This window comes from Crotalus tigris, unplaced genomic scaffold (genome assembly GCF_016545835.1).
Source record: "Crotalus tigris isolate CLP2741 ecotype Arizona unplaced genomic scaffold, ASM1654583v1 scf7180000018371.15429387391:27106975, whole genome shotgun sequence".
Taxonomy (NCBI): Eukaryota; Metazoa; Chordata; class Lepidosauria; order Squamata; family Viperidae; genus Crotalus; species Crotalus tigris.
Genome location: NW_024096970.1, coordinates 22,681,367 through 22,709,044, shown reverse-complemented (window position 1 = coordinate 22,709,044; position 27,678 = coordinate 22,681,367). Strand labels below are relative to the sequence as shown.

The window sequence follows — 27,678 nt, the reverse complement described above, 5'->3', positions numbered from 1 at the left end:
CAAGTGTTTCAGTATTATATTTGTTTTGCAAAGCTGAATTGTGAGGGTTTTTGCAGAACACTTAAGCTTCTTTAATAAACTGTTTTGCTACCAATAACACTGAAATTTTTAAAAAAAATTTCCAGAAATCATCCAATTTGCCTTAAAAAGTGTTCAAGCCTCTATATATAACGTTGAATCATTTTTGGTCCTTTCCAACAAATTAATCTTCTCAACAAAGCTATCCATCTTGTTGTGTTTCCCCCCCCTCTATCTTTATTGATTGCAGTTCAATGTGATTCTTTTCTTTTTTTGTTGCCCTTTCTCCTCCTGCAGCGATAAGGTGAGGCATTTTTAATAATTCCAATTTTATCATTTCTGTTGTATTTTTTTTACTGATCAAAACAAAAAAAAATCTGAACTAAGTTTTCCTGCTGCTTCCTTTTCTGAGAGTTCTAGAAGAATTAACTCTAAAAATATGGATGTGCTGGGCTACCTTATCTGTCAATTGAAGAATTTATTAATAAGGAATATGCAGCAATTAAATGGGTTATTTACTGTTACCATATTTATTTAGGTTACTTGCAGGCATCATTATAAAAAATGTTTAACCAGAAGAAATAGAAATTGGGATTGAATTTGCTGGGAAATCAATAACCTTAGATACGCTGATGATAACTTTTTGACAGCATAAAGTGAAAAGAAGTGAAGTAATCTCTTGTTGAAGGTAAAAGAAGATAGTGAAAAAGCCAATCTGTGATTAGTATTTTTTAAAAAAAACTTAATGTTATTTAAATAGCACAATCCAATCACTGAAGTAGTAACAAACTTTATCTCCTAGACTCAAAAATTCATGAGATGATGATATAGTCATGAAATTAAGGCGCATGACTATGAAAAATCTAGCAAAATATTAAAATGCAAAGACAACACACTGACAATAAGCTTGCTGGGCTGTAGTTCTCTCAGTTGAATTGCCATTAGGACTAAATGAAGAAAAGATTGTTCATTTGAATTGTAGTGCTGGAGAAAATTGTTAAGAATATTTGGATAGATTTTTCTGAATTTTTATTTTCCTTTGGTCCTTATGTTTCTCCAGCATGGAAGGAATGTAGAATCCACGCATGGGTATTAGAAGTCCTCTAGCCCAATCAGACCAAAGAATCAAAGTTGCCACGCCTCTGCTGGGCCGGATCATGCCCCAGTTTCTTTTTGTTCCCAGCCCAGAAGAGACGTGTGTACTTTGGCTCCTGGTTTGAGGAAAAGATTTAGAACAGGTTGTATTTACCTTACTTTTGCGTGGATTCCGCATTTCTTTGGCCGGGCTCAGCGCTGAACTAACTGACAAGCAGATTGCTTCTTTGCCTTAGGCAAATTCGCCCGCTGATTGGCTTGATCGCCGCTCCCTGCGCAGCAAGGCAATTGGCTTGCTTCTTATAGCCTCTCCTGGTCCCCTTTGCCTTGCTTAATTTCTGCCGGTTTCTCTTTACCTTGCTTAATTTTGCTGGTTCCTCTTTACCTTGCTTGATTCTGCCGGTCCACTTTCTCTGCCATTTGCTGACAGATTCGGTTTCTTTCACTTTCGCTTTTCTTCTCTTCCGGACCATCGCGGGTGCCATTTTGAAGCTCACCGCACGTTTGTTTGCGTCCCTGTGGAGTTCTATTACAATTTTGCCTTTCACTCCCTCGGTCAGCGGGGGGAAGGGACACCTTCCCTACGATATTTGAACAGAGAGGGACTCCTATATCCCCATTGCGTCCCAGGCCCTTTGCTTCCAGAATCGTGGATGCCATTTTAGACCACCACATGGCTGATAGTGGAATTTCAGGTTTCACTCTTCTCCTGTTTCATCTTTATCTGTGCATAGGGTTTTCATTGGCATTAATCAATTGATATCTGTTTTACACATACAATGTTAAACACCTTCCAGATTTCTGCCTGCCAGATTGCTACTAATTGTGTGCTACAAACAATTGGGCTGTCTCTTGCCTTGTCTGTTCCCACTGTCTGATCTAGTGGACTGGCAATTGCTGTCCTAGCTGCCACTAAGTGAGACACGAGGGTCACCCATAAAAATAATAATAACAATAACATTAAATAACAATTGAAACAGGAGAGGGCAGCTCCCTTGGGTGAAGCATGACTTATATCACGCAGTGTGACTCCGCGCTTAACGGCGGGCCGGACTTCGCAACGCTCGTGCAGGCCTGTACCACCTAGGTGGGCCGTAGCCTCATCTCCTGCAGACCAGGACAGCTTCAGAGATCTTCTGGAAAATTCCTGTTTTTTATTCAACATGGTGGATAACACCTTTCCACAGACTTCCACTTCCAGTGGAAATAAGAAACGCAAGTTGCCCAACCACAAAGCAGCCGCAAAGGTCAAGGCCAAGACTAAACAGGCCTCTAAGACGGCTGAAAACCAGGCAGGTAGCAGGCATAGGGCATTGGAAAGACAATTTTCCAAGGCCCAACAACATGCAGCGGAGGCCCAACCTGTCTCTATTTTCCCTCTTACATCTACAGCAGAGGGCCCATGGCCCTGACCCTTTGCACGGGCTTAGTCCCCTGAGCAGGCTCTAGGAAAGGTCCCTTACTTGGATTCAACCGGGATCACCTTTCTCTTTTTGAACAGGAACTGAGGATGCAGGTTCAAGATCTGGTTCCGGTCACTGATATCATCTCTCTTTCAGTGGCTGGTGGAACTCCGGGGAGTTTCTCTATTACGGGTCCACCTCAGATCCCATTGGCATCTTTCACCCCTACGGTGGCAGGGCTCCGGTCCCCGGAGCAACCTCCATTTACGGTTCAGCTCCAGGCGGTGGCTCAAGTCATGGCCGCTTCTGCGAAGGCCATACTGGGGCCATCAAACCCCCTCTGTCTATGGAGATTGCATGGCCCAGGGATTACGAGTTCCCGGATCCGGCCTCAACACTGCATTCTGGTGGCAGCAAGGTATCCAAATATTCTGAGCAGGTCCTCGAAGAGGGACTGTGGTCAGATGACGAGGACACCCCTGCAGAGGCCACTCCCCTGGTAGGTGTGTTCAATCCTTCTTCTTTCCCTTCTCTCTTATGCAAGGCCTGCGTCACCGGAAAGATTGAACTGGTAAAACCCCAAGCACCTGATCAAGATTCTGGCCAGAGTTCTGATCTGTTGTTTTCAGAACCAATCACAAAGAGCCAGCAGATACCTTGCCCTCTCATGTTTTTGAAATCCATTCAGGATCAATGGGATTCTCCTGGCACCTTCTTGGCCCTTGGGGGAATAGACCGCAAACTTTTAGATATGGTCTCTACTCTCAGTGATGCACTGGAGGTCCCAGAAGTAGACAAGTCTCTTTCTCCCGTTTTGTCAGACTCTAAGATCCTGGGGGATATGTCCAAGGCTCTGAGGGCCGACGACAAAAAATCCGAGGTTTCTTTTCACAGAATGCACCAGGCCTCGGCATGGGCGATAAGAGCTTCCACATCAAACTCCTTTTTCGCCAGGATTTCACTGATGTGGCTTCGCGAACTTCAGTCCAGGATCTCCCCAGTGGATGTAAGAGTACACCAGGATGTCACAAAATTATGGGCAGCACTAAAATACATGGCGGATGTGTCCTTGCAATCAGCTAGATTCTCAGCCTGTGCCATAGCCTCTAACTGTCCGCTTTCCTACCGAACTCTTGAAGAAAAGGAAGACACGAAGGCACCTTGATTCAATCAGCTTCAATCACTAACGTAGCAGCGTGTAGGTTATTTTGGCTTAAGAACTGGCGTGCCAACACCAGGCATAAATGGAGGGTGGTGGCTGCCCTGTATCAGAGCGGTCGTCTCTTTGGGGAGGCCCTCACCCCTTACCTGGTAGAAAACAGGGAAAAGAAGAGAGTACTCTCTCATCTTTCCAAAAGAACTGGCAGGCATTTTAATCCATATAACCACCATCCTTCCTTTCAGGCAGGCTCAGACCAGGCTTCGGGGAGCGTATCTCGGCCCTTTCCAGCAGGGCTGGACCGTTCCTCGGACCGTTCCGGCTACAGAGACAGGCCAAAACTTCAATTTAAAAACAAGAGACCATTTCGTGGTAGGGGAGATCGTCCCTTTCGTAGGTCAAAATGACTCGGGAAGGACACCTCCCATAGACGGCAGACTGGTTTATTATTTTCCACAAATGGGAAGAAACCACCACAGACATTTGGGTTCTCATCACCATTAGGGACTGTCTGTCCCTGGAATTCTTAATGTATCCTCCTTGGCGACTAATCGCCTGCCCCCTGTCGCGAAATCCTGTAAAACAGGGTCTTATGAAGGAAGCCATTCAACATTTACTAAACATAGAGGCCATAGAGCAGGTACTGGTGGATCAATTGGGACAGGGGTTCTACTCCATCCTCTTCGTGGTTCCCAAAGCCTCGAGGGGATGGAGAGCGATACTCGATCTCAAGGTCCTAAATTCGTACCTAATGTATCACAAGTTCAAGATGCAGACTCTTCACTCCATCTTGGCCAGCATTCGTCAGGGGGATTTCCTGACATCCATAGATCTTACAGAAGCATACCTTCATATTCCCATACATCCAGGTGACAGGCAGTTCCTCATATTCAGGTATTCCAACCATCATTACCAATATAAGGCCCTACCATTCGGTCTATCGTCGGCCCCCAGGATCTTCACCAAGGTGCTGGTGGTCCTTGCCACACAGCTCAGGTTGGTACCGGTCCGCATTCAGTGTTACTTGGACAACATCCTAATACAGTTGTCCTCGGCACTCGATGCTCAGTCAGACATGGCACTAACAGTCAAGACACTTCAGGATCATGGTTTTTTGATAAACTTCCAAAAGAGTCACTTGACTCCAGTAAACCGCCTGTTACACTTAGGCGCAATAATAGATACCAACCTGTGCCAAGTTTTCTTATCCTAGGAACGTCAAGTCAGCATACGCACATTGATCATCAAAGTGCGCAGGAAAAAACAGGTCACCTTAGCTCTACTCTCACAACTGATTTCATGCATTGCCATAGTGCCCTGGGCCAGACTCCATACAAGACAGCTCCAGTGGTTTTTGCTCCTCTACCAGAGGCAAGGCGTAGCCTGTTTTCCCCAGAGAGTACGGGTCCCAGCACTCACATCCCTTCTCTGGTGGCTATCCCCAGCCTTGTCCAAGGGATCACTTGTCAGAGAACCGGTTCGGGTAACCTTAACTATAGACGCCAGTCTATTCGGATGGGGGGCACATCTCCAACTTCAGTTTACCCAGGGCTATACACCTGGCACTTCGCTTCTTCCGCAAAACGATTATGGGTTGCCACGTCTTGGTCCTGACGGACAATGTGGCAGCAAAGGCCCATGTAAACAGACAGGGCGGAACTTGTTCTCAGGCCCTGATGTCCGAGACTCAGCTACTGGGATCATGGGCAGAGCGGAACCTTCTTTCCCTGAAGGCAGAGCACATCTCAGGGGAAGCGAATCGGCAGGCGGATTATCTGAGTTGCTCCACGGTAAATCATTCAGAGTGGCGCCTGCACCCCCACCTTTTCTGGGAGATCACGTATTGGTTCGGTCTGTCCACAGTCGACCTCTTTGCTTCCCCAGCGAACGCCCAACTTCCCCGGTTTCTCTCTTGGTTTCCCTCTCAAGGGTCGGAAGGGGCAGATGCTCTCCGCAGTCCTTGGCCGGAGGGACTACTGTATGCTTTTCCACTTTTCCCGCTGATTCCGGCCGTCATCAGAAGCTGTTGCAGGAGCAAGCGGAGCTGATAATTGTAGCCCCTCACTGGCTGAGGCGACCATGGTTTGCAGATCTCATGAACCTCGCCGTAGCTGCTCCATGGAGAATTCCTCCAGAGTGGATAATCTTGACACAAGGAGCCATACAACATCCAGACCCGCAGTGGCTTCAAATAGCCACCTGGCATCTGAACGCCAGTTCCTGCCACGGGGGTCTTACTCCCCCAGAGTAATATCAATGATTCAGGCTTCGAGGCAGTCGGCAACAAATAGGATTTATGATGCCGCCTGGAGAAACTTCTGTCACTGGTGTGACCAAAAGAGTTTGCCAATTTCTTCTGTCACTGTTCCGACGATACTAGAGTATCTTATGGATGGCATGGATATGGGCTTAGCACCCAGCACTATCTGCAGGCAAGTGGCGGTGCTATCCATAGTGTTCACTTGTGCTGATTCTGTTCCCTTGTCGCATCACCCTAGGGTTCGATCCTTTATCAAGGGGGTTACAAACAGCAAGCCTTCTGTGGTCCATCGTTATCCCACCTGGGAGTTACCCCGGGTTTTACGGGCTCTTACAGGATCCCCCTTCGAACCCATGAGATCTTGTGATCTTCGTCTCTTGTCTCATAAGGTGGCCTTCTTGGTTGCAATCACATTGGCAAGCCATGTATCGGAACTTGCAGCTCTTTCTGTTAGGGAGGAATTGTATACCTTTCACCATGATAGGGTGGTGCTCCGACTGGGCCCCTTGTTCATCCCCAGAGTAAACACGTTGTTCTATTGAGCGCAGGAGATCGTGTTGCCAGACTTTTGTCCAAAACCCTCACACGTCCTGGAATGGCAGTGGCATTCCCTGGATGTACACAGGGCGCTGCGATATTACCTTGAGAGGACTGCTCCTTTTCGTAAAACTGAGGCTCTTTTTGTCTCCTTTCGTACGGGGTCTAAAGGTCAGAAGGTTTCTTCTACTATTGCACGGTGGATTAAGGCCTGCATTGCAGAGGCATACCGGGTTTGCTCCTTGCCAGTTCCATGCTGTCTAATGGCTCATTCCACGCGCAGTGCTTCCACGTCTGCTGCGTGGCAAACTCAAGCTTCTATAGTTGACATCTGTAGGGTGCCAACGTGGTCCTCACCTTTCCCTTTCATCTGTCATTATAAGCTCAACCAATTTGCTTCTGCAGAGGCCTCTTTCGGCCACCGGGTCTTACAACAGGTGGTCCAATTCGGCGACAACACTTGACCAATCTGCGTCCCACCCATGGGGTCATATGGCTTTGGTATGTCCCATGCGTGGATTCTACATTCCTTCCATGCTGGAGAAGGGGCGTTGTCTTACCTGAACGCCTTTTCTCAGCATGAGGAATGTAGAATCCATTCCCTCCCTTTCAATTCTGCAGTCAGGTCAGTGTCAGCAGTCCGGGAGCCAACATGTCACACAATCATTGGCTTCGCCCTTTTCAAAACTGGGGCATGGTTCCGCCCAGCGGAGGCATGGCAACTTTTATTCTTTGGTCTGATTGAGCTAGAGGACTTCTAATACCCGTGCATGAATTCTACATTCCTCATGCTGAGAAAAGGCGTTCAGGTAAGACAACACCCCTTCCTCTCCTATCAGTTGTTCAGTTTCAGTACTATTGGCTAGTTTTTCTTGTTATAACTGACAGGAATAAAAAAAAACTTTGGGATTTTCATTTGAACATTCTGACATTATTTTATCCCTATTTATTGGGATGGGGTGGAGAACGTCTAACAAGCAGATACATACCCTCATAACTAATACTTGATTAAATGTTTTGCCAAAACCTTCCAATATCTCTTCTCACTTAATTAGGGCTTGTAAAGATTCTGTAGCTTTCTGCTTTCTTCTTCACAAATTAACCATCTCTAGAGTCATCTAATACACGGAATAGGTCTTACTCATTTACTGAATGCTCATGTGACCTGACTGACAAAAGACCGTTTTTTTCAGAACCAGAGTATCTTTCCATGAAGAATTCAAACTATTCATTTTAATCTGCAGGGCTTTTGGTTGCCTAGGGCACACTAATATATTTACACATTTATCAAGTAGTAAATGTTTATTAAGTTAAGTACTAATATATACCTGTAGTAGCATACTTGAGCCTATAGGGTGAAAGTTTAGAACAGTGCTTTCCAAACTTGACAACTTTAAGAGGTCAAGTTCTATGAGATGAAGTTCATGCCTCTTAAAGATGCCAAGCTTGAAAACACTGATTTAGTGATCCCAAACCTCTTCCAGAAGCTCTCTGAATCTGTCTATGCCATTGCTTCTCTTCCTTTCTCAACGTAGCAACATTAATTCCTATTGCCACTACACACTATCCAAGGGTAGTACTTCACCTACTATCTTACTCTGAATCCTAACACGTGAGAGAGGTTGAAACAGACTGTATGGTGGGGAATAGAAGGATTTGTATTTCTTGCAGACAGCTGAAGAAGCTTGTTGTATGAGAAGTGAAATGTCTGCAAAGAAAAACAAAGTCCAGTTGCTTCTTGAAAAAGCACCTTTGGGACAACCATGACTTGGATGACTCAGCAGCCCCTTAATCCCATATTTAGGCAAGTGAATTTATTTGAGCTGGACTAGAGCATTGGAGTTCCAGGTAGCAGTAATTCTTCATATTTTATTTGTTATGATTTAGATAATATGTGTGATTTCCATGTATTTTATCTCTTTCTTATTTTGAGAGATCAAATAATCTAGAAGGGTTATTAACAAAGCTATAAAATTTCATCTTAATTTGTTTTTTAAAACATACATTTCAGGTTTTAAGCAGAATCTGTGTGGTTAAGTCAAGAAATGAGCAATGTAATAAAAATATTACTTTTTTTAAACTGGATGAGTTCTTCAGTTTATGTGAACAGTGAGAAGACAAAGCAGGCACCCTCTCATTATTTCTTTAAACAATTATTTTCAGTCACTGTTAAGTTCTTGAAGAGGTCAAGAAAGAATGATCCTTCCAGATGTAGTGATTAATCACATTACTGGATCAAAATATCAAATCAGGGCCTATGGTTATCATGGATTTCCATGTCGGAAGGAAAATACACAGATAGGAAAAGGAGCAAGAAATTAAGAAATTAAGCAAATCCAATATTATTGATTGGCGTTATTTCACTTTATTTTAGTAAATATTATGAATGTAATATGTTAAGATGAATTTTCTAAAAGCAATCTAATTCAAAACAGAAAGTGCTGAATTACAGAGATAATTTGTAAACTTTTAAGCCAATGATTAACATTTTACTTCCTCTTTGAATAATGTAGAATGGTGATTCTGGAATTTTCTAAGGATGGTAGAAATAAAAAGCTCATAATCCTTTTACTTGAGAAAGGATGACCGGAAGCCTGGAGCCATTTCTCTATCCTCACTGATACTAGCTAAATAGTTGTGTTCAGAAGAAAAAGCCTTTATACTGTAGCCTGTTTCTTGTTCTAATCAACTTTTAATAACATAATGGACATGTTTGTAATGAGTATTCCTCATAAACTCAAGTGGCTTTCAGATTCAACATAACCTGGAAATTTTACTTATTATTTGTTTCATTTATAATGCCTTTATATATATGGAAGTTTATACATTAGTCCAGCGGTTCTCAACCAGCGGGTCGCGACCCTTTTGGGGGTCGAACGACGCTTTCACAGGGGTCGCCTAAGACCATCAGAAAACACATATTTCCAATGGTCTTAGAAACTGAGACACGGCTCCTCTATCCGGCCACCGCTGCTGCCACCCTACTCCTCTGCCAGCTCCTCCGCCTCCAGGACGCCCTTCTCCTCCGACAGCGCCTGCTCCTGCCACCGCAGTGCTATCGCACGCATCAACACCGCCCTGGGCTGCCGCCACTGCCAGCTGAACTGAGCTGCAGCGCCAAGCCAGTCTCCACGCCTCCTGGTTGCCCGGCCACGCTCCACCCTGGCCACCCTCTGCACTGCGCGGGAGCCTCCCCCGCGCCACCCGGCCAGCCTCCCTCGCCATTGGAGGCCGCCTTGGTCCTCTGACGCCCGGCGCAGCCATGGGGCTGCCGTGCAGGAGCAGCTCCTTCCTGGCTCGCCAGGCTCTGGGCCTCGGAAGTGGCCAGGGGGCGGGGAAGAGGGCGAAGCGGCAGCGATGCCTGCATGTGCGTCGGAGGCCAGCCGGCCAGGAGGGAAGAAGCGGCGCCTTCCAAGCGGGAGCTGGCACTCCGGCCACGCCCCTCTCACGTGCGATGGGCTGCGCGGCATGGATAGGGGCTCCCGCAACCCCACCGCTGTGATGGCGCTCAGGAGGCTGGAGGGGTGGGTAGATCCTGGGGGAGCGGCTGGAAGAAGGCAAGAGGTGCCGGGATGAGGATGGGGGGCTCCAGATTGGCGGGTGTGAGAGGGCAGCCAGCGGCTCCGAGGCGCGGAGATCCTCCGTGAAGCTTCCGAGGCCCTGGATGTGCCGCCGCTTGGCTCTCCACCAGGCTGTCCACCAGAGCCTCCTCCCCTCCCCGGGCACTTGTGCGGAGCTGCTTGTGCGTCCTTGGCAGCGGCTCCCCCCTTCAATCTCTTTCTCCTTCCTTCCTTCCTTCCTCCTTCAATCTCCTTTCTTGTCCATCTCCTTCCTTTCCCCTTCAATCTCCTTCCTTTCCCCTTCAATCTTCCTTCCTTCCTTCCATCTCCATCCCTTCCGCTTCAGTCTCTCTCTCCTTCCTTCCTTTCCCCTTCAATTTTCCTTCCTTCCTTCCCCTTCCCTCCCTCCCAACATTTTTGAGCAAGGAAGAGCAAACTTCTCCAGCGAGCATTGCTATATTGTTTTTGTGACTAATCACTATGCTTTGATTATGTTCAATTCGTAACAATGAAAATACACCCTGCATATCAGATGTTTACATTACGATTCATAACAGTAGCAAAATTACAGTTATGAAGTAGCAACGAAAATAATTTTAGGGTTGGGGGTCACCACAACATGACCCTGTATTAAAGGGTCGCGGCATTAGGAAGGTTGAGAATCACTGCATTAGACTATACTAAGAATACTCAACAACTAAAACAGCTTGTTCAAGATTTGTTGTTGTATCATTGTGAAAGATTTTAAAGCAGTCCCAAGTATTGGCATCACAAAGTTAAATGATATAAACTACTAATCCTGTCAAATTTAAACAAGATAAGGTGATGTGAAGTTTAGCTTAGAGACATATAATTTGCTTAGTGCTAAGAAGCATAATAGCCTTGTTCAAAAACCCATAATATGTTAAATATGCACATGATTAAATTATCTTTTCTAAAGCAGTTTTAACTACTTGAATAATGGCTACAGAAATCAACATGTAATGAGTTAACTTTTACATTATAAAAGAGACAGATGTTCCTGCCAATTAATGTTTACTTAAATTCTTTTCCCCCAGATATAATAAATTCATACCATTTTAGTATTTTTATGTTTTTCATTCCTTTTAGAAATAATTCCATAGCAATACAAAAACTTGGCTTAAAAATGAAATAGAACTGTTAAAATGTTTGAAAAAATACACAAAAAAGCCACTTTGAATATGATAGTAAGATAAAAATCATGCCAAGTTTCTAAAAAATGTGTTTGAATTAATTGTGAGGTTCTGCCAAATATCTAGTCTGAACCATTCAATTGGAACATGTATTTGATTGTTTCAAATAAAATTATATATATATATATATATATATATATATATATATATATATATATATATATATTACAACCCATAAAATCTAGTTGTAGTAAAATTATCTGCGGCAAGTCTTGAAAAATAATAAGATTACTTTTGTGCTTATGTTTTATTTTTATAAATGAATAAAAATTATTATGCCCATTTGAGTCATTTTAAATATATTCAATGTTATAATGAGAGCAATGGAAGATTCATTCTTTGGGTGAATTGAGAAATGATCATAACACTTTGATTTCCAAAAGTTTATAATTCTTTAGTGGGCTACAGGGTTTTTTTATTAGAAAAGCAGAAAACCTGCTAAAAATAATGAATTAAAAAAACCCTAAGACTTAATTCAACTAAGTCTATTGAGAAATTTGTAAAATCCTCAATACTTGGTTAGGGACTGCAAAACAGGAGAACATGGCTTTCACTTAAGATGAAATAGAATATTTGATCAGAATATGTAGAGACCAGAATAGGGTGTTATAAGCAATATGCAAATGTTAACCATTTGGTATGTTTGAAGAATCATGTTCTCCTTGCACATCATTGCAACTCACATCTGTGGCTATATTTGTTTTTTCCCTTTTATATGAACCTCATGCAGGTCCTGAAACAATTGTGATGGCACCATAGCCTGGCATACAGTTGGATAAGAAGAAGAATGCCTTCTTCCTAAGCTTAAAATTTGCTTTGGGAATAATTTGTTAAGCCTCTGTCAAAAGTCTTCTCCTGTGCTATGGCCATGGTATGGAATATACTCCCTTGAAACTCTTCCCTTGTACAGGCAAAATACATCATAAATTAGACCAGTGGTTCTCAACCTTTTTAATGCCGCGACCCCCAACTGGTCGTAAGTCGAGGACTACTCAACCGGTCGTAAGTCGAGGACTACTCAACTGGTGCAGCACCATTTGCAGAATGGGACTTTTGGCGGGCTCAGCAGGGCAGAGACAGCCTGGACAATTCCTCTTGACTTTTGAAAGCCAATAGAATTAGACTCTATTCAAGAGAATAGAGTAGCAGAGTAGAGTAGCACAGCTAAGGAAAAGGGGGAAAAAATGGCAGACTGCGTTGTTTGGCGACCCCCGTGAAATGGTCGTTCGACCCCATATGGGGTCCCGACCCACAGGTTGAGAACCACTGAATTAGACCATGGGACAATATAATAGGAGAAGAATGAGTAGCCTGGGGTCCCTGGAGAAAGTTATAGTGACACTAACTGAAGTAGAGAATGGAGGAGGGACAATAGCAATAATGTCAGGATAGGTCAGTACTACTAATTGTAAATTCCTGCCTTCTGTTCAAAAGGAATTTGCATGTAGTTAGAGACTCTATATGCCATTTGAGATTCAGCTTATTTTTAGAATCTGCTTCTAGTTTGGGTTCATATTTTTTTTAAGTTAGCACTCAAAAATATGCATGCCTTTTCCCAAATAAAACAAAAAGCAAAGTGGCCTTGCATTCCTTATATGTGGTGTGGCCAACCTCATTCTGATGATAGCCGTCATTATTCCTTTAAAAAGCAAGAGCCATGATTGTTAAGCCTCATTATTTTCAATGAGGCCTGACAGTTTCAAAGTTAAACAGAAGACAGCAACTTTCATCCAATGGGTATTTCTTTTCAAACATAGACAACTCTATTCTGCCTTGCCAACTCTATGGGTCCTCAAGTCTTCCCATTTATGTTTTAGGTTTTTGGATTAAGTTATTGTATTCCCTATGCTCTAATACAAGGGTGTCAAACTCGCAACATCACGTGATGTGTTGCGACATATCGTGACTTTTTTGCCATTGTCGGCAATGTGGTGGGCGCGGTTTCGCTATGATGCATTCAGCCTGCTGGCCGGCAGTTTGACACCCCTGCTCTAATAGGTGTGTAATTCAAATAGTATTGAAATTCATTGGCAAATTTTACTAAAGGTTCCTAATAGCCTTCATGGATGGAATGAAGATAGTTTCCTACATATATGCTAATGATGAAAACCACAACAAGGGATAGAAAGAGTGCTGACTCCATGAGAAGGTAGGGATTAAGATCTCAAAACAGTTACATAGTTAGTCTAATATTAATTACTTAGATAATAATCCTCCAGATTTTAGATGTCTGTTACTTATTATCTGATGCCTTTAATTTTGGTATGCATTATTCTGAGTGTTGTGGATTTTGCCAAAGTAAGAGCACAGCACTGAGGTGAAGTACTAATGATCATTAGGTGCCTACTTTACAAGAAAGAGGGACCCTAAACTATCAGAAAGCAAAGATTTTTATAGAAGTTAAGGACTACAAGACAGGAAATCCTAGACATCTGATTGGCTGACCAGCTTGGGCAAGCTAGGTATGTCCTTGGCAGTGTACATAGGGTGAGTTCTACAGTTACAAAAATGAGCTTTTCAGAAGGGCAGCAAAACTAGAGAAGCCCACTGTTAAGGAGATGCTCTATCACCAGCTGATAGAGCAGGAGTTCTCAACCTTGGCAACTTTAAGACTTGTGGACTTCAACTCCCAGAATTCCTCAGCCAGCTTTGCCAGGTTGGACTTTCTCTAGGTTGCAATTCCTTTTTTATCCTTGGGCTGTACTGTGAGCTGGTAAGGCCTTCTTTTCTTTGGGTTGGGTAGGATTGCAGCGGGGCTTTGTCGGGGGCAATAGAGAGTCAGTCTGGATCTGATTGGATTAGGCAAAATTAGGAACTAGGTTTGACCTTGGAAGTATCTGAACAATGGGGAGAGGGGCACAATTTCAATTTGTTTTTTAGGTTTATTTTTTCATCTCACTGAGGCTCATAGAGTATTTTTGACAGAAGCCAATTTCAACAGCAAATGTTCTTTTTTTATCAAATTTATTATTTTTAAATAGATTACTTTAAAAATGAACAATTAAATAAATAACCTGGAAAAAAATTTTAAAAGACATATGTGATGTGTGCCTGTTACCATAGTTGCTTCTCACAAGAGGGGAAGGGAATAGATGTAGCCATTGACAAGCATAATACTGCTCATCTATGCTTTCACCAGGAATGCTCAAAATTAAATAACTATAAGCACAACCTCACCTTTATGACCTTCTTCTACCCCTGTAATTCTTTATGTCCAGGCAGTGATCTTCAGCAATATAGAGAATATGAAAATATAATTAAATACATATTTGGCATCATATTCTGTTACATTTTCTGCTGCCTTTCCTCTACAATTATTTTTTGGGGTTAGTATATTTATATCCAATTGTATGAAAAGATAGAAGTTTTCTGAATAATGCAATAAAAGGTTGTAGGCAAGCTAGCATCTCCTGAAAAAAAGTTACAGTTTCTATATCTATTGTCCACCTCTGCTGTTTCAGCCTGCATCATGAATTAGTAGGAATTATAAGATCTTTCTAACTTTTGTAGATCTCTGTATCTCATCCATTGATCTTTAAAAGCTCTCTGTTGCAGGGGGGGGGGATGGAATTCCTTTTCATATTATATTAATGTTTCTGCTTAACTGGCAGGAATTTGTACAAATCACAAAAAGTGTTGGGTATTTAATTTCCTTTACTGACAATAGATTCATGCCCATTTTTGTTCATGGGTATTTTTTGCCACATGTTTATGGGAAAAATTAATCTTCAGAAAAAGTTCTACAACACAAATAAAGGAATACATAACTATTAAAATACTAACTAAAATATGTTCAGTTCATAGATGTAGATCAGTTTTTCAACGTGGTTTGTTCCAGAGATATTTGAACTACATATCCCAGCATTTCCAATTATCATAGTATCAAAATGTAGAAACCTAGCATCAACCATTAATTTATTACTATTCAGGATGAAATAATCTTAACAAAGATCCAAAATATTATTTGAAGTATGACTAAAATGTTGCTCTCTTGTTTTCACTTTTCTTAAGTGAACAAACTATTTCCTCTGATAGGCTTTCCTAGAAGGGTTATATCCAGAATTAGTAAATCTTCATCTCAGTCAAATCAGTACCCAGGATATCAGTTGGTATTATGTTTTTCCAAATATAACAACAGAGTTCTCCATAATTCAATATTTCAAAGTGGTCATTTAAACATATATTTTGAGAGGGAAAACACTTTAAATCCATATTAGAAAACATTCCAGTTTTTTTTCCATCATAGACTAATGCAAAAATGGATAAGGTGCAAATATCAGCATGAACTGATAGTATATTGCCTCAGCTTTGCTCTTTCCCTCAACCCCTATCCAGTATATGAAGCAGGAAGATTGAGACTTGCAAAACATTCTTATCACTACTTTGTCCATCGTTTGCTGTGCCTGCTAAAGACATCAAGCACTTACCAGTCATTTCAGATGAAATAGTTGCAAAAGCCTTTTACCAGAGATCATGAAGAGCCCTTGTCTGCTGATGCATCAAAAAGTAGATAAATGCTAAAGGGTAGACTCATGTCCCAAAGATGCTTTTTTTCAAAAGGCAACTAGATTTCTTTGTTTTTCCTTGAAGACGTTCTGCTTCATAATCAAGAAGCTTCTTGGATGAGAGGTGAAACATCTTCAAGAAAAACAAAGTCCAGTTGCCTTTTGAAAAAAAGCACCTTTGAGGCAACCACGACCTGAATGGCTGAGAATCTCATAGATAGGTAGACTCAGGTGCTTGTATCATTTACATATTCTTCATCACTATGCAAAATACTCATATACATCATAATGAAGGCAAGAAAGATCATGCAAAGATTTTTGAAGGAACTGCGGTAGCAACAATGACGTACTATAGATCTGAGTATTCAAAAGAAAACCATATACTGTATGTTCTTAAAAATAATTGGTTGTATTACTGCATTTGGGAATATGGGAATCTGCAAAGAAAAAATGATGAAATATGTGTCATAACTTCATCAAATGTTGGGACACAAATAGTTTTGTATCTGCTTTCATCAGATGTGAGATACATACCGGTAGATCTCCATCCTGAGACGGTAACTTAGGGCCAATCACTTTCTGTCAGTCCTAGGAAGAAAGCAGTGTCAAACCACTTCCAAAAAATGTTTCCAAAAAGAACTGCATGAACCTGTCAGTTATCCGAAGACTTAAAAGCACCTAAATAAATAAATAACCAAGAACTGAAAGCAAGCTGAATGAAAATGCAACTGCTCTTTTCCTTATAGTATTAGAAGTTGAATGAAAAATCTATGGTAAGAATGGGCAACAAGATAGATCAATATCTATAGTAGGACAGTGTTTCTCAACTTTGGCCATTTTAAGAGCATAGCCAGCTGGGGAATTCTGGGAGTTGAAGTCCACACCTCTTAACGTGGCCAAGATTGAGAAACACTATAGTAGAATAATATTCACCTCATGTTGCTTTCCAAAGATGTTGGATTTCAGCTTCCATCATTCCTGGTAAGTATTGCCCCATCCAAAGAGTATCAAGTTAGAGAAGGCTAATGATAGGCGGTGGAAAGAAACTGTAACCCTATAGCAATACCAATTGCATTTAGGTTTGTATACCACTCCATAGCACTTTACAGCACTCTCTGAATGGTTTACAATGTAGAAGTAGTATTTACATATTGCCCCCAAAATCTGGGTCCTCATTTTACCAACCTTGGAAGGATGGAAAGTTGAATCACCTTGAGCCCCATCAGAATCGAACTCCAAGCTGTGGGCAGAGTTTGCCTGCAATATTGCACTTCAACTATTGTGCCATCTATAGGGTTTTAGCTATTCAACACTCTCCACCAAATTCTTCTTACTGAACAGTGTAAAAGTATAATTATCAAACACATTTGCAAATGCCATTTTACATAAGCATGCATGGGAAGATGTAAATGATCAGAGAGCATCCAATTAAAGCTCATATGCAGTTGAAGCAGAAATGAAAATGTATATGTTAATTGCTAATATTAATTAGATGTTCCATGTTAGAAAATCCATCATCAGGGCAACAGGTTTATACTTACGTATTCCCTTCCACGTACAAATACTATGAATTTTGACATTGTTGCTTGTGTAATGGCATCTCTACAAGAAGCTTCACACACAAAGTATCAGAATACTGTGTAAACCTGGAGACATGGCTGCCTGAGATATTTGTTTGTCACAGAGTGGTAGATGAATTAACACCCTCTTCTGACTGTGACAAGGCTGAATTGTAGGTGAAAAGTTTCTTACAAATTGTCTGCATTCTGCCTTGGGAGCCTGTCTCAGTTACAGTAATGCTTTGTTTTTTCTATGACCACCCCTGGGTTGTATTGGTCTAGAGCAAACACTGTCTCTTTTCAGTCAGGACATTCCTAATATTAGTTTCCTTTTCTTCCTTTCCCCCTCCTCCCCATTCCAGATTGCAAAGACTGGTGGACGTCCTAAGGAAGAAGATTGGAGCAGGGTCCATTAGGATGGTGATCTGATAGAAAGCACCAGTCTAAGGAAGCATTCACATCTGGAGACCAGGCTGCTTCATTCAGTGCTATGTAAACATTAGAGCTTTAACTTAGCAAACAGTTGTTAGAAGTGGGACACTCCAACGACATTCCAAGCTGAGATAAAATCAAATCATAAATGTTTAACCACTTGGCTGCTGAGATCTGAGATTTATCCAAAGGTATTTGGTCAAATTTACTTTTGTAGCAGATCTATTTTGATACATTTAGTGAACCGTGCGGTTGTCTGCGAGACTGTGTTTAATGGTCAATTGTTCTTTATGGAGTTCTTGCTGTTTATTTCTAATTTACAGTACAAAATACTATAGAGTGTTCCTAAGCTCTTACATTCCCTGAATTGAGTAGAAATTTTTAAAATTGGCAAAAGATGCTTAAATGTAAGATGCTTCTAATTAAAAAGGGAAACCCAGAAGAAAAATTATATATTGCTAATATGCTGTCAATTGTCATATTACCTCCTAATGCAGGGATGTCAAACTCCCAACGTCACGTGACGTGTCACGGCGTATCGTGACTTTTTCCTCATTGCTGGAGCTGGGGTGGCCGCGATTTCGGCATAACGCATTCGGGCCGCGGGACAGCAGTTTGACATTCCTGTCCTAAGGTATATTGATTTTCTATCAGTGCTCTGTGAGTAAATGAGAATATTCACCTGCCAGACAGGGGCATATATGCTGGGTTGTTTGTTTATTTTGAATATTTTATATGGTTGTTGTTTGCCTAAATTAATAAAAAAATAAAATAAAATAGCAGTTTAATTATACTTAAGGTTGACAGATGAAAATCAATGACACATGTAAGTACTGTATACTCTACACCATTTCAGACACTATCATGAATCTTAAGAAATGCAAATTGCTCTAAAAAGTAAAATGAAACATTTATTCCCCCAAATAACTTGGAAGATATGAAGTTGTAAAACAGCAGATATTCATTATATTAATGACTGTTCTATGCACTGTACAGATCAAACTAACATGGTTATTCTTGAAGGAGAAATAGAATAAATATGTTTTTAAAAATCCAGTGATTTCATCTTCAACTTTCACTTTTGTTGTAAAACTTTATAAAATCTTCTGCATAGTTTTTAAGATGTATAAGTCTATCCAACTCAAACAGTGTGATTCTGGACAGTGTAAGGCATAAAAAACAGTAAATTTTTAAAAAGAACTACCATCCATACAAAATATAAAATATAATATGGTGACCAAGTATGCAAGAAACAACCAAAAGGGGACTCTCTATTGGATCCTAATGCCTTGGAAAATACACTGTTATATCAAAGAATATAGGTTGCTTATTCCTTCCATAAATACATTTTTATTTTTTTACTTTAATAAATATATCCTTACCCAGGTGCCCTGCTAAAGTTAATAGCAGCAGGGATCTTTAGTTTGATGCCTTTTTGCTATATTTGTAAGCAAATGAAAGCAAAGATAATAGTAATAAGTGCAATTACAAAGCATCTGAGGCATCACCTGAACACCATCGGCATTGACAAAATCACTATCAGTCAATTGCAAAAGGCAGCTTTGCTTGGAACAGCTTACATCCTGTGAAAATAACACCATCAAACACCATCTACATCTCTCAGGTCTTGATAGGTGATAAAAATGCCGAATCCAGTCTGAACATCCAGCTGACTCTGCAGTGAACCATAATATAAATGAATAGTATTTTTAAACATTTTGGTTTATTTTAAGAGGAAAAGAGGAACCAAAAGATGTTGGAAGCAATATTATAGATATGGTTGGACTTCAGAGCCAAAATTCAGGAGGTTCCAGTGGGTAGCTAAAGAGTAAGTTCATTACTGTCCCATTGCATGCCATTTTCTGGGTGGCTATTATAGGAGCCAAAATTTCAATCAAAAAATCCAAACCTAGCTACACCATTCTTCCAGTCTCTTGGAAACAGCTCCCTACAACTCCTACCGTAAGGAAACAACTTCATTCTCTAATAGGTGTGACACCAGTTCCTCAGCTCTGACTTACACCTCTGATTCAGCTCCTCATTCTCTCTCACAACCGTCTTATAGCTATAGCATGATGACACTGAGCCCAAATTGACTTAAGTTACCTGGTTTGAATAGAATTTGTGAGACTATTTCTAATTTTGCACTGAAAATGATTTTCCTTTTTTCAAAGTTCAAAGGAAGATACTTTTCCTATCATCACTACCCCACTGGCAAAGATAACAAATTTAACTACCACTGTGTGTAGTGTTACTATTACTTCAGTGCTACATAGAGATATTGTGTATTTTTCTGTGGGATTCCACAGTGAGCTGTGAGCCATCCATGGTCATGTCATGGTAAAATATGTAAATAGCATCACATTTCAGAGTAAGAATGTCATTAAAGCTTTTCAGCACTGTAATTAGATTCATGGTAAGCTTTCCCTAAGCCCTTACTAATTAACTATATTGCAACAAGTCAACTTGAACAGAGAACAACCGAGGACCTTTACCTATCCAACAATGTTCCCTATGCAGCCCCAAATCATTATATGACCATGCTAATTTGTACAATAAAAACCCTATCTCTCAATCCTGATGTCCTCTTACATCTTCAAGGAGAGCACTGGGTATACAGCATATCAAATGCTTACTCAGCCTAAACATATAGGGTCTTGGGTTTCTCTTTGAAGTTGTTACTTTCTAATCATTCTAAATATTTTTAATCTGCTGGTGAAACCAGCTGTACCCAATCTGGAATGTCCTTTAGATCAACTTTTCCCAATTTGGTACTCCCCAGAGCTTTTGAACCTCATCTCAGAGGTTCACCACCCAGAGCCGTGGTAGCACAGTGGTTAGAATGCAATATTGCAGGCTTTAAATCTGCTGACTGCCAGCAGTTCGATTCTTCCTGGCTCAAGGTTGACTCGGCCTTCCATCCTTCCGAGATCGGTAAAAATAAAATGAAGATCCAGATTGTTGGGGGCAATATGCTGACTCTGTAAAACCCTTTAAAGCAGGCTGTAGAGCACTATGAAGCAGTATATAAATCTGAGAGCTAGTGCTAGTGCTATCTCCTATAATGCTGGTTAGGAATTAAGGGATTGAATGAATCTGGATGCATTGAATTAAGGAAGTTCTCATAGATAGTAGTGCTTTTTCCACTGATTGTGATGCAGGTGCCACAGTGTTATGTAAGTTGAGCCATATGGACTGTGACTCTGAATCAGCTTAACACTTATATTATTGGGGCTGATTAGCAACCACGTTTTTCTTAGGCAAAGGGACAACAAAATCTGCTTCATTGGGGAAGTCCATAGTTCAATATATACTCCCAATAAAACAATATTTTGCGACATAACTGAACAAAGTATATCAGTCCAAGAAATATTGTGGAAAAGAATCAAAACTACTTTGAAAATATGGGGCTTGTTTGGATATGTTATTGCTTTGGTCCTTAGTAAATAATGTGAGAGGAGATAATTGGAGAATTTCAGAAATGGGCTTTATTGGGACTAGATGCCTCATTTCTCTTTATCTGCTTCAGTGGAAAAGCTGGTAATCATGGCTCTGAAGGTGGACAATGAAGCATAGTGTGGATTGAGATTCAACCTGCAAATAGGGAATTCTCCTTGATTATCTACTCCACACCTTGAGTTCAGATCCCAAATCAATAGGAGACTGACATCTAGTCCATATATAAAATGTACATATCTAGCAACTGAAATAGTGCTGCAGTTAAAACTGTTTTAATAATTCTTAATTCTTTAATTCTTTTGACTCTAAATTGAAGACCTTGAGAAGATTGAATTGCTATATTAGGGCTATTCAATGTATGTGTGTTTATATGGGTAAAATACACTCTTATTTGTAAAGTTATAATGAATACTCAAAAACTTCTGGCTTGTCTTACTTTGAAAGTCAGTTTGTAATTTTGAATAGTCTAGACTTTAAATTCTTCAGTTTTGTTGAAGCTGCACATGTTCTATGAGGCTTTTAAACAAATAGTTGGAATGGTTGAATGATTTACATTGCCAGTGCCTAGCTAAATATGTAGTCTTTAGAAAAGATGTGGTTTATTTTGGCAGGATTTAAAAAACTCAAATATTTTAAACATTTGTTAAGTTCAAGCCTGCACATTTGAACCAGGAGTATTCGTTCCAAAATTGAATCTCAGGTTACCTGTCTCTTACCCTTTTGTAGATCGTAATCCTTTTATTAAAATAGTCTTTGAAAAGGTGGCTTTAAAAAACAATTCAATGTAAAGGATTGTCACTGCATAAAGAAGAATCAGTATTAACTATAAAAATTAGAAATGAGGGAATTTAAATCCTATATTGCTGGTCTAGATTTCTTTTTCTCTGGCCTATACTTTCTTCCTCCAAACATAAGAACCATTTACACATCAACAAAAGAAAAGAAATATACCCCCCAAAGAAGACAAAAGAATATGTGTTGGCATACTATACATAAGGGGAAAAAACCTTAAAATATAAATACTATAATAAAAATAGAGATAAAATATTCTAAAGTACATTAATCAGAATTATGACCAGTTATCCAGGTATTAAATCAAATTTCTGCTCTCTTATGATTGTTTATTTTTATCTGGATAACCCTTCAACGTATTTATGTCTTTTTTTTCTCACATCCCTCTCTTTCTAAATAAATAAGTTATACAGCATTGAAAACTCTGTTCAGCTTCTTATCCATCTTCTGTATCTAACATACAAAGTAGAATCTGTGTACCTTTTGATACCTTTAGTTGATACTTGTTCTAAGCTTTCTGAGTCTATTTCTGGACAGAAATTGAAGATGTCTTTGATTATGTCAAAGAATTTGTTCTGATTCTGTTTGGAACCAATAGCATCCCAGGAAGCTCTGTAATATCATTTCGGTTTAAAGTCCCTATTATTATAGACTATCTGCTCAGGAACAGAGACAAAGAGCTCCCTTGTTGTGTCTCTTTGTGTTTGTGTGACTTGGAATATTTTGCTCAATACCACAAAGTCCTTTTGGGCTTCTATGGATCTATCATAAAAAGCTGTGTTAGTATGTTTTTTTCCAAAAGAAGCCTGAGTGGGGACTTTCCATATTATAAAGAAGATATCCCTATAATGTATCTATAATGTATTTTCCCCATTGTTAGCATTTCTGAATAGAATCTTGACAATCCTCACAGTTTCCAAAAATCCATATGATTCTGGATGGTTGGTGCTTCAGGTCACATGTTTCAATCTGTACGCTGTGGCAAATTTTTAAAATTTAATACCTGCAAATTATGGTTTATTATATTTACAACTTATGGTATGCCATGTCTAACAAACATAGTATTGATGTGTTTAATAATCAGCTACTTCTGGATAATTTGAAAAGCAACCCATTATCTCAACATAGTTGTTATCATATTAGGTGAACCATTCAATGCCTACCTTTTCCCATAGGGCTAAAGGAAAATCCTTATCTTAGAAGAATTCTACTGATAAGTGGGAGTGATATATCTGACAAATCTTGCAATGAACAATCCACACTTAAGTGTCAGAGTTCATGGCAAGCCAGTAGAGAGTGTCTCTAGCACGTTTTTTGTTTTTTTTTTACTTCTCAATTCCTGCATGATCTTTGTGTAGATGAGCTAAATTGGGGTTGTAGTAAATGAGATATGACGATGGCCTAACCTTGAGAAACACACCATTTTATTCTGAAAGCGCAGGCAAGACAAACCAGGTATTGTCTGCTTCTGTACATTTTTTTGAACTAATTCACAATCCTCAAGAACTTCATCTGCTTTGGTGGCTTTGCAATTTGTGGTCATCTGGGAGGCTTCATTGAATGGCTCCACTCAATGCCATTAATATTATTTCAGGATCACAGTTTCTATCAATATTAATTACATTTTAAAATATATTACAGACATAAAATATTTGACTTTTTCATCCAGAATTGTGTATAATATTTAAAAAAAACCTACTCAGATCACATCAAATCTTTGTTGTATGATAAAGGTTTCAGACTTAAGCTTACTGTTAAGGTATTCATTGTACTATTACTCTATGCATGTGTGCAGGTACACATATTGAAAAAATAGATAACTACCAGAAATAGAAAAAAACTATTAGTTCTGTATAATCTTTTTCTTTTTATATATGTGCCTATTTACAATATTTGTAGACATTTAGGCCCCCTTAGAAGGGAGACTGTAAGCGATTATATTTGTTATGCCACATGATGCATTGTATGCATGGCAACTATTCTTGCTTAAATTGGTTGACTTCTATTGTGTATATATGATATAGTTCTGCCATTATGGCATATTCTCCAAATTTAAGTTCCCAATCAGTCATTAACAGAATTGTATCTTTCTTCCAGTGTTGACTAAAATTTATTCTCACTGCTGTAAGCATATATCTCATTAAATTATGTTTCTCATTGAGTTTTATAAGATAATATCTAGTAAGAAAAATTGCGATTTCATTTCAGAGTTTAGTTTTCTGTATGTCTTTCTAGTACTTTTGGAGTTTTTACATGAGCAGCACATGTGACAAAATGTTCCTTCTATTTCATGGTATTTTCAGCATTTATTACTGTATGATTTATCTATCATAGATATTATTGCTGGAAGTTGTATAGCATCTGTAGAATATTTTGCAACAATTTTGCTTTATAATTTGATGTAAATTTTACAGATTTACTCTGTAATTCTTCCCATTGCTGTGTTGTAACTATTTCTTTAACAATTTTCATCCATTTTGTTGTAGGTTTTTTTGTTTGTTTGTCTTTGTATCATGGCAAAGTAAAAGTTTATTTATGTGCCCTAATAAATAGCTTTGGTTTGGTATGAGCATTTCATTTTTTTCCTTAATGCCCCTCCTTCCCTTTTGAAATCTGATGTTTTATTGTTGAGATTGTCAAAAGTCTTTCAGCTGGTAGATTAAAAATAATTAATCAATTAATTATCTCATAGCTGTCAGTAATGGTGCAATTGTCTTTCTCGCCTTCTACTGACTTCTGTGATCTAACACTGCAGTAACTCTCATATTTTTTTCTTTTAACATATAGCAGAGGTTCGTTGCCAAATGTGGCTCTTTAGTATCTCATCATTCTGCATAGGAATTCAGCTTCACTTCTGACACCTTCTGTTGGGCATTTGTGAGGCAGTAATGACACAAAGGGAGAATTACATTTATTAAGATCAACTTTGACTCAGCTGTGAAACAAAAAGAAACCTTAACGTATTGCACAGAACATACCATTACTTCCCACATCATGAATAAGTACCAATTTCCTTACATCTTGGTTCTCTAGAGTATATTTTATATTCACATGCCAATTATGTGCCAGTTACATTGGATATTAGTACATTTTCAGTTGCCTTTTAAATCCTTAAAGGCATTTCGCCAATGTAACCCTACCTATATGCTAAGATTTTTCTCAGACTTCTTTTTTAAATGCTTCCATTAAACTTGGTAAGGCTGTTGGACAGTAGACATAGAGCTTTGAGTGAGCAAAAAGTAAGGCAAAGCAATATACTCTACCCTTATTTATTCAACCTATATCCTTAATACATATTGCAGCTTCAATTTGAAGAAGATGGTGTGGGTTTTTAAAACTGGAACAAAAAACATCAATAACCTCTGCTAACAACTCTGTTACCCAACACTACTCTGTTACCCAAAAATGTAAATATCTGCGAACAGTATAGTAAAAAAAATAAGATAATGATTAAAAATAAGAAAGGCAAACTAATGTCAAAGGGATAGCAGCCAGTCTTAAAACTGACAATAAAGAGTGTGGTTTAGCAAAAAATTATAAGGAAATCAGCCATCAGGAATATACCATGGACTTGAAAAGATATTCAGATACCATCACAATATCTGCACCTAAAAAGATCAAAATGGTGCAAGCAATAGTTTTCCTGTGACACTCTATGAAAGTGAAGTTGAACTTTGAAGAGACAGGATCGAAAGAGTATTAATGCTTTTGAACCCAAGTTTTGGACAATCTCCTGAGAATACCATGAATAACTAATAAAATCAACAGATAGATTATAGGACAAATCAATATATATATTCTCATTCAAGATATAAAGGACCAGGTTCAAATTACCAAGTTTAGGACATGTTGTATGGAGATTGATATCTTTTTGAGAAGTCTATGATGGCAGGAAAAGGAGGGGGAGAGAAAAGAGAACTGTCAGCAGCAAAGTAGCTGAATTGACATAACAGTGAAGAGTTGGAAAACCTGATCAGGTTGGGGACAGATCATCCTGGAGAAAGTCCACTTATGTGGTTGCTAAGAGTTGACCTTGTAGGTAAGTAGATAAATAGGTAGATACAACATAACTCCAAGTACTGATCCCTACTCTTCAGTAAAAGTTTTGCTTTCACATTCAGCAAAAGTTAATCCAGGTAATTGGACCTCTTGCTTGGAGGCAAAAAAAGAGCCCTGCTTTTGCAATACTTTGGCAACACTGCCATAAACAGATGTCCCTAGCATTAATTAATGAGGCTATGTAGCATGGGCTATTTGCAGACATGGAAATCTGTGCATGGATTTGATTTTGCTCAGTTTTATTTATTACTAGATAACCTATGACCTGTTGGATCATCCTTTGAGAGTAAGGTAATACACTTTGATATGACCAGAATGAACATTACTTTTTCTTGGATCATAATGCTATTGCTTTGACAGAAGCAACTTCTGAATTCTTACTAGCTTTGCCTCTTACTTTGCTTGTGGGACGCTAGCAGGGAATGTCAGAAATCATGATCTCATGACTACAGGAATTCTACAACAACCAAACTTTGCAAATAACAGTAGTCTGATCATTATGAAAATTTGAATTCCACAGTAACAATGGCTGCTGGATTTTTTTTTTATGCATTCTTTAAGTTAACGGATTTGAGATATCTTCATTCAGAAATTATTCCAGTATAATGTACCATTTGGTTAAAGTATACAAAAAGACAAATACAGTGAGACTTTTAGTAGTGTATGCATGCATGTGTATTTTTTTTTTTTTTTTTTGTATATATCTCATTTTCCCTCAGGGGCATAGGACCTGATGCTAATTGTACAGCAAGATTACAATGCATCTTTTTCTGCCTTATATAATTCCTAAATTGTTACTCAAATTTACATTTTTTCATCTCTTCATTTTTTGGTCACTGGAGTTACATCAGTGCTTCTGTTTGTTTACAATACATTCAGATAAATGTTTGGCAAATTATGGCTGAACACAATGAATTCCTGACTCAGCTCCATTGAGGTTTTTTCCTTCATTTTGTTTTTGCTATGGCATCTATCAAAAAATACAGATGTACAAATATACATTCCTGGATTCAAAACAAAAGAAAAAAAAATAAAACCTTTGACTACAGAACCCAGATAATGAAGAACATATTTCTAGAGCATTTGGTTGGAAATGAGACGTGTTGACCAACATTTTCCAAAACAAAACAACTGAAACAGAATTCCAAAAATTAAGATACATGATACAAAACAGTCTGGGAACTGCTGAAACATGTATGTCTGGAGGTCTAGAGCTTTGTTCTCCAGTATTTGCCTTTCACAGATGTTGCTTTATTGTTTCACAAGTTCTTTCTGCAGCATGGTGGGCGTGTTCTCACTCTACTATTTATAAAAATCACCCTCTGAAATATGAGGCCATGAGCAAGCAGGATTTTGAGAACTTTCAATAGGTTAGAAGAATCCCCCACACACATTTTTTTCCTCCTGCAAATAAAATTAGCAATTCTTAACAGGGTCATTTGGGTTACTTGGCAAGAGCAGTTTGCTCGGCATCACTTAGCAAATAAACTGCCTGCCTGCTTGGATATAACTTCAAACGCACACAAATAATTTCATAGCCAAAAGCTGAAAGGTTGTATCAATCCTAGACTTGTTTATTTGATTATCTGTTCTCATGCGTGTTCTGAGAAATCATTCGGGTGGTGA

At 39.4% G+C, this 27,678-nt stretch overlaps 1 protein-coding gene across 3 annotated transcripts in view; it reads left to right on the top strand.

The window, feature by feature from the left end:
* Window positions 1-24,565, top strand: part of MIPOL1 (mirror-image polydactyly 1) — a 189,679-nt gene extending 165,114 nt beyond the window's left edge. For 2 of the 3 annotated variants that reach the window (XM_039351805.1, XM_039351806.1), the window contains one exon: window positions 17,673-24,565. In XM_039351805.1, coding sequence (XP_039207739.1) covers window positions 17,673-17,739 — 67 coding nt within the window. In that variant the 3' untranslated portion in view covers window positions 17,740-24,565. The remainder of the gene's footprint in view (window positions 1-17,672) is intronic. The other variant, XR_005557736.1, reaches the window with a different exon arrangement.
* The last annotated feature ends 3,113 nt before the right edge of the window (window positions 24,566-27,678 follow it).